Genomic DNA, 14,218 nt, shown 5'->3' on the forward strand with positions numbered 1-14,218 from the left:
AAGCAGCTTAGAACTGACCAGTCTCAATTGCAAAAAGGCGGAGGCAAATATTCCTAAATTCACATCCGCAGAGATGGACGGAATTCCAATCAAGCTGATGAATGAACTTGGTCCAGGAAGCAAGGAAACGCTGTTAAAAACATTGGAAATAGTCGTTACAAATAATCGAATTGCCGCACAGCTGGCGACAGTTAAATGAATTTGATTCATAAAGGGAATAGAGTTAGGATGCACATCAAAACCTTCAGACCAATTATGATACCATCTTGAAGTCAATTAAGGGTCTGACTGAGTGCCATCAGGCCGGGATGGTGCATGGCGGAAACGGAAGACCCCGACCAAAAGCGTGCAGATGGAAAGACGTTTCGGCTCCCGCACGGGAGCCTTGTTCTCAGCGAGGCAAAACTTAGTAGCATCGCTTTTTAAACACGGCGCATGGGCGAACCCCGGCATCTTGCGTAGATTGGGGGGCAAATTTCCGTCATTCCGATTAAGATTATGCGCTTTCATCTCTGCCCAATTTATGTTGTGTGTGCGCGGCAGATATCGAGTGCTCGGCAAGAGCATTTTGATCTGCGTGCCGATACCTCCCAAGCAACCACCGATATCCTTCGGACGGCCGACAGAGGTCTATTTCGGATGTTCTGTACGTCCGCTGAACATCCGCAAACAGCCGGTAGACGTCCGTCGGCCGTCCGAAAGGTGGCCAAAGGTATACGGTTCGCCCGCCGACGGACGTCCAGTTGAGTACGTCCATTGGCGGATCTTTCTCGAATATTCGCATATATGGTGCATGCGTGCTTTTTTCACTCCGCGCAATGCAATAAAACCAAAAACAATTTGATGCATAGCACGCATATTTTATTGTGGTTGATGATACATCAGCAGAGCAATGGGTTACATTCGGAAAATTTCTTAAATGTGACAAGCTTGGGACACACATCCGTAATCTTCCCACCCACAGGATTTCTGAAATAAAAAAGAACGCGGCAAACATCAGTCATGTGAAACAAATGGCACAATGCAGTAGCCCAAGTAAAAACATTGGAACCAATTAATAGAAGTGTTTAATGCTGCAAGTATAACAGACAATGCACTTTAACAAACACCTCAATAAATATAAGGCAATAACAGCTCTCACTTTTCCACACCATATTTGACAATGTATCTGTTCTTTATTTATTTTCATGGGCCTTAGGGCACTAACCTGCGCAGCACTGTACGCGACTGTGCACAGAAAGCCGCAAAGCTTCCGTTGCGAACCACTGCGACCTCACGTGCTTCCTGTGGTCTGCCTTTCGCGCGTTGTCACTCTTTATATAGGCACAGTGAACATAGCGATGCCTTAAAAATTAACAAGATGGGGAAACACTCTGTCCCGCAACTTTGAAGAGGAGTGGGAATTAGTCGCGCGAGTTGAGGGCTCCCGCAGCTGTGTGATGTAGGCTCCCGAAAGTGTGAGAACAGCACACACTTGTGGAAGCCATCTCCTCGCGCTTACTGCTCCCACTGTCCTGTGAACGAATGTTATATGAGCATGCTGCATTGTCCTAGAAGCAAAGTTCCAAGAAGTGTACTGGATACATACCTTCGTAGGCAATCACATGTGCACTAAGCCTTCTTTACACCAAGGTCGACGCAGTACGGGATTCTGGTGTTCCAGAAGAGCTTCAGGCGCTTATCGTATCTCTCGAATTGCTTAAATACAACTTTCGTCCACAGACCGAACAAAGCCACATTTTATAATAACAGAGCTATAAAGATCTGCGCGACAACACTACGCGACATAACAACAGCGCCACGGAGCCGTACTGATGGATTGGATTGGTCTGACCGCGAACTGACATCTATGATGATGGTGATAGCAGAATGCAAATGAGTTTTGATGCTTACGAATGGTTTCAATGGCAAGTTTAGCTAGCAAAACAGTGGACATGTCGCGCAACTCCTCTAATTTGGAGAAGTTTTATAAATATAAAACTAGTCATTGAGTTCTTGCAAAATTCTGCAACACCTGCTTCTCCACTTAGATAAATTTAGCTCGTTGGCGGCTCTTGCACTGCAGGTAGGAGTGGAATCGTACCAATTTACAAACGTATTCGCGTCAAGCCCTCCAACTGATGCAAATAAAACAGTATACATACACGAAAGACTCGAATTTTCTGTGAAATAAAAAACGTCCATACTCATGGCCTGGGAAAATACTCGACCTTACATCCTTCGGACGTCCACCTCGTCTCTCATGCGGATATACAAAAGTGGACACTGTCCGTACGTCCGGCGGATGTACGAATACGGATATCCGAAATCGGATTGTGTTCGTACGTCCGATGGACGTCCCATCTCGGCAAAGGACGTTCGGATCTAGCTCGTACGTCCGACGGATATCTGTGGTTGCTTGGGCTGACTTCACTCTGGTGATCGCGCCATCTTCGTTCGTAGTCGCCTGACGCCGAATACAGAGACGAGCGGTCGGCATATGGAATTTCGTCCGTGCCTCATCCTAGACCTTCTGCTTGTTTTGGTTGTTGTGGTGCTGGATATTTGGAATGCCAAATGTTTTCTTCCTACGGAAGGTAGCATTGGAACCATCGGGAAAATATTCGTCTAGAATATATCCGCACAGTTCATTGCCATGTACGCCCAGGATGTGGCAACTTTTTTCACGAATTGTCCAGATGATTAGTGCCTGGCTATCCAGACTACCGTTTGCTGTCGTGTCGGTGGTGGATGTTTGGCTGCGCTCGCATGTTGGGAGGCAAGGAATGCGCATGCTGGGCAACGCTTCAAGGGGCGAGAAGAGTCCACCGGACATGACGTCGTCTGGCTTCGTCCGTACAACATGGCGTTAAATAATCTCGTCTGGTCAGTCGCTCCATCATATTGAAGGTCCGGGAGTATGCTTTGGACGGCTGACCGCACCAGGACTGCAAGGAAGTCGAGACAAGTCGGTTAATATGATGATATATACATAGGTTGCTCGTGTCGTCACTTCCGCCCCCATCAAGCGCTTGCGGCCATGCTGCCGAACCATTCGGCCGTCCCCGCCCGTCCGCCCTGCGATGCCGGACCACTCCTCGGACGCTTTGGATTATTTTCTTACCTTTCGAATGCGATGCCTACTCCACAGAGGAATGAACCATTCAGTGAAGGCTACTGGTCGGAATTTATTCGATCGGCGCGTGTAGCTACGCAGACGAAGTGAAAATTATTGACGATACAGATCCGTACACGCTGCTACCGGGAGTCGACGCGACGATGGGCGTTGATGTGTTCCTCGAAGTGGCCCACGGGGGATATCGTGTACTCCTTCCAGCTTTGTGAAGTTGGAAAAAATGAAAGCCTTCGAATCAATGGGACCACACAATGATTTCTACAGCAGGCGGGTGAGAAGCCTGTCTGCGATGCGCAAGCAACGAGACGAAAAGCTCGGCCTCGGCACGCCGCTTTCTCTGCCGTCATTGCTCGCTGCGGTCGCAGCGATCCGAAAAGGATTGCCTATTCCTGTAGCTAGGATGCAGCGACACGGGACCCAGTCTGGGTTTGTGTTTTCAGACAAATTGGATGGCGTCAATCAAAACAGCAACATTCAAGAGTGTAGCCACTGCTTCCCACGTTTTCGTTGAAAGGGGGTTTCTGCAGAAATGGTGCAGGGCGTGGTGTTCACAGCGGGCGACACAAAACGGCGAGCAGCGAAGAAGACGGCCAGTCCAACCCAAGCGATCTCGTGCAGAGCGGCGGCACTTCGTCTTTCAGCGACGCTTCGTCGTCGTTGGCGCTACGGCAGCGATCGGCCTAGGCGGTATCAGGCGCGCCCGTCGTGGTTCGCTACATCGTAAACATTAAGTTGACGACACAAGCCTCTTACCTGTCACAAAGTGCACTCCGAACACAATTAAATTTGGGTTGTCGGGGTACAAATCATCGCGCTTAATGCGAGCCAGCCACAGCTCGCGCAGATTCCTACTGTGTCATGGAGCGCTCGCACTTGCATGCCTGCGATTATCTTGCGAATGCAGATGAAGTTCGTGTTAATCGGCTTCTTGTTTCGCCTGGAGCTGCCGCTACAGTCATAGCAGCCAAGGGTGGCACACAAAACCATACCGAATCTACGGATGGACGAGAACCGACACGTTGCGAGCTAACACAGGCAGCGGAAAGCTAGAGGCGGCCTGGCAGTGGTTCGGCAGCATGGCCGACTCGCAACCGACTGCCACCGGATGTGACGTCGGTGCAAGCTATGTATATAGTGCTTCCACTTCTGCGCCTTTCTGCTCCAAACGAGACTTGCTGCGCAATCTAAATTGCTAAAAATGACGGAAAAATTGCTTCACTGTCCGCCAGAGCGAGTCACCTCCAGCGGAGTTTCGTACTGAAAGGTGGCGAAAATTTTTCGTCAGTATGGTTTCAGGATCTGCTGAACACGTTCACGCGTCTCCCGTGATTAACTCAATGATTGGCAGAACTCGTCGTCGTCGGGGAGCTGATGGTCCTTACGAGGTTCCATCATACTCTAAACTGAAAGGAAAAAGGGAGCAAATTAAGCGGTGCCGAATTGATTGAAAACTTTTATCGTTCAGTAATAGGGATGGATTAGGGGGGAAGCGCTGGCTGGGTCCTCGGTTCGGGACTCCACTGGCCTTAGCTGGCTTCTTGGTCAGCTTGCGCTGGACGTCCGGGCCCGAGCTGGTCAGTTGTGCCTTCCACTGCTCCGCTGAAGTGCTTTAGTTGTCATGCGAACTGATATCCCTCCCACGTTTCAGTTTGGTTGTTCCCACGGCCTGTACTGTGACCAACAGTTCTCTTCTCTGGAACCCACACTCTGCTAGTCTACCATGAGCTGCCGTCTGCGCCTATTCGTTCCCTCGGTCCGGATACCGCGGTTTAAAAATCGTTTTAAAACGTGTGCTCGTGCAGAGGAGAATCGCATAGTAATGCTGGTTGTGGCTTGGCTTAACTGTTTCGAATGGGTACTAGGCCCAGTACTAGAATACAGCAGGCAGCTAGTACTTTGTGCCGCAGTGGTCTAAGCATTTATCACATGGGAAGTGTGTCATGGCTAAACACCGAAATGTACAGCTGAATTGTGGTACTAAATGCTAAATGCAGCATAGCCGCCCGGCTGGCTTCAACCGAAACAATTACCTTTGCCAGGGGTCTGTACATCGCTCCCGATCTTTTTTTTTTTTTTAACCTTTCAGACATTCATGCGTGCTAGCTGACCGCTTTTCGATACAGAGGCGCCTCGCCGGTGATGTATCCTTCACTGCGGAGCAAGTGGCCGTAACTGGCGGCCATTCTGACCCTGTGGGCATAGATGTGGATGAGTCTCCAGGTGCATGAAATTCACCGCCGACGGAAGAGCGAGTGACACGCCCACAAGGAAAAGTCTGCTGTTGTCAGATAGCTTTATCCGCCCACATTCAGTATCGCCGCAGATAATTCCTCCACGACAGAACAGTAGTCCGTTGTTAAAACTTCTCTTGTCACCTAAACAAAAAGTTAATTGCAAGAAAATGTTATCTAATCACGGCTAATCTAATCTAATGTTATCTATAATCGCAGCTAATCACAATAAAGACGTGCAGCCCTCCTGGACGGCTTATATCGAAGTCTGTTTAGTCAGCTCTCGGATCCGGCAACTTTCCCCTCCGGGTTGACCAGCCACCCCCCTCCCCGCGCGCGTCTGCCGGTAGCGGCTGAGGATAAGATCTTGCACGGGGTTAATTTTTTATTTTTTGATTACAAATACCTCAAGGGCCCTCGGGTGACGGCTTTACATGAGGGACAGCCTTTGAGCCTTTGCCTTTGAGGCGGCACGTGTTGCTTCAAGTGCTTTCGCTGTCGCTGTTTTTTTTTTTCTTTTTGACAGTGCGCGCACGTTGGCCGGACAGTCGGGAAGCTATCGAGTCCTCGAGCGTGTTCTCGGTCATATGTGGTCTATGTGCGCATGTGTGGGCCCGGAAGGAAGGGAAGGAGTGAAGTCACGGCAACTCTAGTCACTTCCCAGCCTGAAAGGCAGCGCTTTCCCGTTTCCTTGGTCGCACACGAGATTGCCAGTTATGAGACCACACACAGCGGCTCTCCTCATCGATATCAATGCGCGAGGGCATCCGCAAACCGAGGCAGCCTCGGAACACTGTTACTTGAAACTGCTCGCTGCGAACAGCATACGGAGCGCGCCAGTTCGTGGTCGTCCCACGAAAAGGTTTCATCGTGGCCGGTCGCTTTCGTGGCGAGCGGGGGGCGCTGCGCTTCGCGGAGAGCACGAGGTTCGCGCGCTCAGACCGCGTGTCCTGCGGGCGCAGGAGATGGCGGGCAGCTTGTGACACACATTCCCGCCGACCGAGTGAACCCGCGTCGGTGTGGCGAAAGACGGGCTGGCGCTCTTCCCCCGAGCTCCGATCCCTATCGACCCATCTGTCATGGCGGCGACCGCGTGCGTCACTTCCGCTGGTCGATGCGGAGAGGCGGAGCTCCCAGCATGGCTGTCGGCGCGGAAACTCCGTGGGGGCGTTGAGAGAACTGGATCACTCCGCGTAGCAGACCCATGCGCGGAAAGTGGGAGATGCCAGTGACCGCGATGTAGTGATCAGGATAGTGCCCGCTTGCCTGGTGGGCGCCTGGCGATAACTGCAGGTGGCGTCCCGTTCGCCCCCGCAGCGCACTCGCGAAACCGCTGGATGGATTTCTTTCCTCTGGCCGTGGAAATGTGGGGCCTTCGAAGGCCGCCGCTTGCGTCACTTCCGTTATGCTGGGCAGGGACATATGTTTCACTAGTAGTGCCGCCTCTCTCCACCATACCCTTAATAGTTGGCGGTTTGTGGCGCGCGGCGGGTATCCCTAGGTCCCTCCGTAGCTGAGTGCTGGCAGTGCCTGGTTCGCGAGTTTGTGTATTTTCTCCTGCGATGAGTACAGGTGTAGGTGAAAGTGTTTCTACACGCTCGCCATTACTGTTTCGAAACGAATAAAACTAAAGCTGTATGCCCTTCTGTATTCCATGAAATTAATTATCTTGCACACAACATACCGGTTAATTTTGTACAAGTGCTGTCCAGTGGCTGTTGGTAATGAGCAAACTGCACTGCTCAAGTTGGTTACGTATCCAGTCAAAAAAGCCATTGGAACCCATTGGGATTCCAATTGGTTCCAATTGGTCTCAATGGGTCCCTACTGGAATTCTGAACTGGACTAAATGGGATTCAATCAGAATTCTCATTCCAGTTGGCCAGACCTATTGGTCAGTCCATGTTCCATGTTTCCAATTGGTCATTCCAACCAGACACAGCAGTGGTCCAATTGGTTCCAACTGGAATTCAAATCCCAATTGGGCAGTCCAAATCGACAGCCCAATTTGTTCCAGTTAGAATTCCATTTGGACAGTATTTATTAGTCATTACTAATTTATTTCCCACATTCCAACTGCACACAAATCTTGCTAGTACAACATTTTTTCTTTAAGCAAATTTTTTAAAGCAAACAGTCTTGCATAAATTCAAGACAGTTGGCTATTTGCAGTTCCTGTGAGGTTAAAATGGCTAAATATTTAACATGGATGTTACATCAAACATTTTCCTGATATCTGCGTTTAGTACTTTTGGTACTTGGTACTTTTAGTACTAGTGCTTTTAGTACCAGTCAAAAAAGACCATTGGGACCAACTAATATGGTTCTTATAATAAGAGCTATCAACAGCTTAACCTACTGAATTGTATTTCATCTACACCACGACTGCAACCGAAATTAAATTAAATAACTGCACTCAGTGGGTAGGTGCCACTGGCCCCAGCCTCATAAATGGGGTATATAAGTTGGAGTAGTGTGTTCTCTGGATGTATATTAGCATTCTATACAAACATATATTAGCATTCAGCTAATACATGTTACTAGTGTCTGAATGTAGTGTTTCTTGTGTATGATGTATGTGTGTCTGTTGGCCTTGATTTTCATAAGAGCATGTTAATTTCAATTCTCTTGAAGAATATTGATTGGCACTGCAAGCAGTGTCTCCCTGTAGTCCTCACAAATAAATTTTCCTTTTGCACATCATAAGTTGTAGAAATATTTCTCACATTGTGTATTTTGCTAAACTTAATTGTGATTTTTTTTCTGGGTGAAATAAATGCCTGGCCTATTATGGGTTTAATTGGTTGGTCCAGTTGGGTCCAATTGGTTGGGTGACTCTAAGACGCAACTAGAATCAGTTGGTTCCAATTGGACAATCCAATTGGAACTAATTGGAGTGTCAAATCTGAATGTCCAATTGGTTCCAATTGAATAATGGAATTGAGTGGGAGAGTTGGTTTTCCATCTTGACAGTGAAAGCGCTCAAAAGGACAAGGACGACAGAAAAGGAAAGACATACAAAGCGCTTTGTATGTCTTTCTTTTTCTGTTGTCCTTGTCCTTTTGAGCGCTTTCACTGTCAAGATGGTTCAAGTTGGTTTTTTTACTGGGACATTTCTCGAGATATTGCTACTGACATGAGCCTCACAGGCTCTTCCTCAGCTAACTTCCTTCTAACTTTCATGCAATTAAGTTTCCCTCTTTCCCAACGCACCATAATGAAATGAGTGGTGCACATTGCCTCTACATTATTTAGGACATAAGAACGGGCCGGCAATTTCCTCACTGGCGTCCCAGAACCCTCCTCGCAGCGTCGCCTCTCCTCCTCTGCTCTTTTCTCCCTTCTCCTCTTTTTTTCTTTCACGGCTGTTGCGCTCTTCGGTCTATTCCTCCGGCGAGTCTGCCTCCGCGCACCGCCGCCGCGAATCTGCGCGTCTTCTGAACCGCGGCCTGGTCAGCGCGCCTCTCAATGTGCTGACGCATGAACACGTAGGTGGTGGTGGAAACGTTTATTGCCAATTATGTAAATCGTAGGGGGCGCCTGGTTTGCCGCAAAAGTTTGCATGATTACGAGAATTGGTCTGGGTATCGGGCATGCAGCAGTATTGGGTATTGAGCAGTCCGGGTTTGTAGTTGTCGCCAATGTGCAGCCTGCGCTATGGTGAGGGACGGAGCGGGGGGTGCGTATTCCCTTCTTTTGTCTCGGTAATACGAGAGAATATCACGGAAGGAGACCAGGTAGTGCGCGGGCCGCGGGCGAACGGACCGTCGTGTGAATCGCCCTTTAACGCCATTTTAAGTACGTGCGCAGTCGCCTTCTTTGCGCGAGGAACGTGCCGGCCACACAAATGGCTCGAAGGGCAACGCGAAAATCGCGAGCCGGCCGCCCTAGAAGCTCGCCAGGAGCAGAACAGCTGTGAAAGACAATACGAGCAGAATCGCTTTATTAAGGCGAAAGCCTTTAATGCCTCATACTGTCGTGAGCAGGGAATGCACTACCTGGTCTCCTTCCGTGATATTCTCTCGTATTACCGAGACAAAAAAAGGGAATACGCACCCCCCGCTCCGTCCCTCACCATAGCGAAGGCTGCACATTGGCGACAACTACAAACCCGATACTGCTGCATGCCCAATACCCAGACCAATGCTCGTAATCATGCAAACTTTTGCGGCAAACGAGGCGCCCCCTACGATTTACATCATTGGCAATAAACGTTTCCACCACCACATACGTGTTCATGCGTCAGCACATTAAGAGGCGCGCTGACCAGGTCCAGAAGACGCGCAGATTCGCGGCGGCGGTGCAGACTCGCCGGAGGAATAGACCAAAGAGCGCAACAGCCGTGAAAGAAAAAAAGAGAAGGGAGAAAAGAGCGGAGGAGGAGAGGCGGCGCTGCGAGGAGGGTTCTGGGACGCCAGTGAGGAAATTGCCAACGGGCCTACCCTTAAGGATTTGCCTGACCTAAGTGTAAACCGTCTGGCTATGTCATCAAAGGCTGTTCTCTTAAACTGGGCAGCCAACTACACCATAGAAGGCAGCGCCAAGGGTTTTTGAGGTTCACATTTTAATGCGATTTATGCCGTAGGTTTTTCTCCTTTATTACATTTCACAAAGTTTGGAAACATGCAAAGTTTCATTCCGGCGCGAGGTAATTGTTTATCGTTGAATAAGCCTGCAGTTTTTAGTTAAGAGCAGAGTGCGAAAGATACAGCTGGCTTTGTCTCAGTTCGATAAGACAATTGTAGGACATTTGAGGAATTTTCATCTTCGAGCCATCCAGCCAAGTACAAACAGAGGACATTTAGCCATTGATGCACTCAAAATGTTCTCAGAATGTCCTGTTCGGGGTGAGGATGTTCTGTTCGTTTGAGAATGTCCTCAAGACGTTTGGTGTTGTCTGGTGACATTCCACGCATGTTCCCCGTTTCGGTAAAAAAGTTGTCTCGGGCGTTTTACAAAAGGACTCGTCGTTTTCAGTCTCTACTACAGGCATTCAACACATATAAGAGTTTTTAGTGATGTTTGTCACTTCTTTGCTGCATCACGCAAAGCATCGTCCCTGGCCAGGCACTGAGTTTCGGTTCGCTTTTATTGCTGTTTTAAGATGGTTCTACTTGGCTTTTTTTTTGCGAAACGGGTGAGTTGGAAAGAGGGGGCTCAAAGAAATGTAATGCGGCTGTCAAATCGAAATGTTCGAACAAACCCACAGTTGCCCTTAAAGGTGGAATACCTGCTAGCTGGGTACTGCTGCACTGAAGTTCAAGGTTGCAAGCTACAGGGCTAGTTATCCAATTGCCATGATACGGCATATGCATTGCACATGCAGTGGAAAAATTACAACTCGAATTGTATGCAAAAACTGTTTTCTCAACTTGTTTTATTAAATTATGTGGACTTTAAGTATCTAGTAAATGTCACACACAAATGCAGTTGTAATAAGGCATATGTGATCTTCAAGAATGTGTTGTGCCCTACGCCACAAATATCAATCACATATTTCCTCTTAACCAGTTAAGGATTTGGCAGAAACAGTGAAGGAATAGGCCCATGAAGGCTATTAAGACAAATTTCTGAAGCTTGTTCCTTAGTCTCTTCAGTATTCGGCTTGAAGGCAAGCTATTTTTCTTCCTTGCCCCATTACTTAACTTTACCTGTTCGAGAAAACTAGCTTTGTGGTAATGCATCCAGTTGTTAGTCGGCGCTCTCGTCTGCCACATTTCTTGGGCTCATTCTTTGGTTGTTCTTGTAAGCAATTTTATATGCCCAGCAATAAAAAGGCCGTTAACGCGATTACAGCCATTTGATTGCCCCTTTACTGATCCCAAGCCATATGCAGTACTTTAGCTTGCATTTCTCGATGGCTTTGATGTTCGGTGCTTGATTATGAGTCTTGGGCAGCAGCTTGCATCACAAAAGGTTTTCGTAAACGGAGCTTTATCATAATGCACACACTGAAACTGGCATTTTTAAATCTTTTGTTTTTGAAGAAACTGAAAGCAGTCCATTCGTTACTCGATCTTGCCACTTTTTTTAACATTTTTTGCCATACATGATTCTTGGGGAGATGTCACTCCAGAATTTTTTTTAAACTGTGATAAAACAGTGTACTGACTTTAACATTTCATATTTCAGAGCCAACTGGGAGTCGCTGCTGAAGCTGGTCAAGTGCGAGATCATCAGCTACAAGAAGAATGATCAGCTTGACTCTTATGTGCTCAGGTACGTAATGCAGCTACTCAACAAGGTAGTTGCCAGCTCTGAAAAGCTGCTTTTAAGAAATTTTGCAAGCTTTGCCAACATCCCACACTATAAATTGTTGCATCACTCAACCAATATAAGAATCCCATCATACTGATCGTCATAAAGTTGGCATTCTTATTCAGTCTAACATTAAACACTTCTCCCGATCATTGCTGCCTTGAGAAAGGATATTCTTCCTGTAGATGTTTACAGGATGTTTTCCCCAAGACTTTTTAAAAACGGGCTTTTTGAGTTGGAGCATTTTTTTTTCAGCATAGCATCGTCAATGGCGTAGTGCATCATAATACAGCTGAAACATGCTATCTAGCAGGTTGGTTAACTAACATTAAAGAGTAACTATTACTGTTAAGCTTGTTTATTGAGGCATGTGGCCCATCGTAAGTAATATCTATACCTGTTAACAATTTTGAGAATACAATTAACCTTGCCACAGTGGCTCAATGAACTTGCCATTTCTTGCACCATTCGAAAATCTCCCACCTGCGGAGAGACCACAGACGACAGTTGAATCTCGTCACTCTGTGACGCTCTCCGGAGGCAGGGGATTTTTGAATGGCGCGAGAAATGGTCCAAGTTTGTTCAGCCACAGTAGCGAGGATAATAGTGCGTACTACTTACAGTGGCCTGCGTGCCTCTCAAACAAGCAGCCTAAACCATTCAATATATTAGTTAACCAGTGCACTAGTTAGCACATCTTAGCTGTATTCTAATACACTGCACATCTGACAATGCTGTGCCGGAAAAAAAAAAACTCTAACTCAAACCCTAATTTTAAAAATAGCTGTCTTTTGTGGCACCCTGTATATTCTCCGCATTAAAAATTGCAAACAGTTTCACATTACACTGTATTCAGGTTCACTGTATTTTTATACCTACAGTGTTTATTTGTACCTCTCTGTAATGCCTCTGGTCCATAACGATCCAATGTATATGAACTGGACACACAAAGCACTTTGTCTCTGCTTGTCCCCTTCACTTTCCCTGTTTGTGCACGGCGCTTTGTTCCGAACGCTGTGTTGCAGCTAGTGAAATTCGCCCTATCTGCATCACCTCGGATGACTTGCCCAGCTGTAACTGTGTCATGTGGACTTCCCTGCAGTTATCGTGGCACCGTAGCTTCTGTACAAGTGCAAACAATCTAGCTCTGTGTGCAGTCTGCAGCCAGTGCAGACTTTGCCAACTGCACCAGGGTGCTTCTGTATGCATCGCCGACAAGGCAGCGTGAAAGTGAATTGTTCTGTTGTGTCTCTGCCTCTTTCCTCGCCGCCGCGGTGGCTCAGCGGTTGTGGTGCTCGGCTGCTGACCCGAAAGACGCGGGTTCGATCCCGGCCGCGGCGGCTAGAATTTCTTTGGAGGAGAAATTCTAGAGGCCCGTGTACTGAGCGATGTCAGTGCACGTAAAAGAACCCCAGGTGGTCGAAATTTCCGGAGCCCTCCACTATGGCGCCCCTCATAGCCTGAGTCGCTTTGGGACGTTAAACCCCATAAACCAAACCAAACCAAGCCTCTTTCCCCATTTCAGCGAGAGCAGCATGTTTGTGTCCAAGCGCTGTTTCATCCTCAAGACCTGTGGCTCCACCACCTTGCTGAATGCGGTCAAGCCCCTGCTCTACCTTGTCCAGGAGCTGACCGGGTTCGATGAAGTGCTGGTGGGTATCCACTCACCTACAAATGGAGTTCCACATACCTAAACGGAGCTGAGTATCTGTTGTGTACAATCCAGGTTGACCCCCTAGTAGCAGAAAAGTAAAAATTTGATCCTTCTGAAAGTAGGCAGTAGTGCGATTGTGTTCGCAGAAATGGACATGGCACTGTTTTTTAAATGTAAAATTTCATTGCCGCATTTGTCACCACAGTGGCACTGTTAATAGAAGCTTTAACTGTACACACTGCAGCTCCACCTTTTGGAGGCACATGTAACCATTCAGACATCAAATTTTTCATTGCTAAAATATTTTTAATATTTTTCTGTGCCTTTCTGTGAAGGATGCATAATACTGCTGTCTATAAGTTTTCCAAAAAAAAAAATTTTCTTCTGCTACTTTTCATTCGTCCCACGTATTATTGCCGGACTTAGTTTCTCATACATGCCTAGAGGCGAAGCTGATGGCTCTGCACTTCACCCAGCGAGGGGCAAGCCAGGAAAATGAGGGTTCGTAATTGGCTTAGCTAGTGTTCGGTAAAAAAAAATTTTGGATTCGATCCTCAAAAGAATGCTAAGTACAAAACCTCATCTTGCTGGTGTGCCTCTTCGTGAAGTAATTGCTGTTTCAGAAACTCCCATAGATGGTGGTACCACTTTTTCCTCTCCGCTCTGTTTCAAAGAGCTCTTGCTAGTCCAGCCTTCAAGTGTATAGCTAAAACTCCTCACCAGAAGTGACTCCTCCTGGCCACTCTGCCTAGCAGACATTCGTGTTGTTGCAGGATACACAACGGGCATTTTTTGCAGATGGTGTTTGGCCCTCGGTTTGTCTTCCTGCTTTAAACTGCATCACTAATAGGCACCATTACTGATTTTAATGTATCGGTAGAGCACTTCAAGTGCTGTTAATCTGTATTTGTGCCAGAACCTGCCATGCAGTTTTCAGAAGTGCGAATTTTAGTGAGTCAT

General features: G+C 47.6%; 1 protein-coding gene and 1 long non-coding RNA gene across 3 annotated transcripts in view; one reads left to right on the forward strand and one right to left on the reverse strand.

Moving 5' to 3' along the window:
* The window catches only part of SamDC (S-adenosylmethionine decarboxylase), a 54,044-nt gene that overhangs the window by 29,984 nt on the left and 9,842 nt on the right, over positions 1–14,218 (forward strand). For both annotated transcript variants that reach the window (XM_089562734.1, XM_089562735.1), the window contains exons 2-3: positions 11,479–11,565; positions 13,130–13,256. In XM_089562734.1, coding sequence (XP_089418860.1) covers positions 11,479–11,565; positions 13,130–13,256 — 214 coding nt within the window. The remainder of the gene's footprint in view (positions 1–11,478; positions 11,566–13,129; positions 13,257–14,218) is intronic.
* Positions 840–5,627, reverse strand: LOC149325218 (uncharacterized). Its single transcript, XR_016286361.1, has 2 exons — positions 1,589–5,627; positions 840–969 (listed from the first exon to the last, which is right to left on the reverse strand). It is a non-coding gene; the product is annotated as an uncharacterized LOC149325218 (long non-coding RNA).

Source organism: Amblyomma mixtum, chromosome 10 (genome assembly GCF_055824585.1).
Source record: "Amblyomma mixtum isolate Tamu chromosome 10, ASM5582458v1, whole genome shotgun sequence".
Classification (NCBI taxonomy): Eukaryota; Metazoa; Arthropoda; class Arachnida; order Ixodida; family Ixodidae; genus Amblyomma; species Amblyomma mixtum.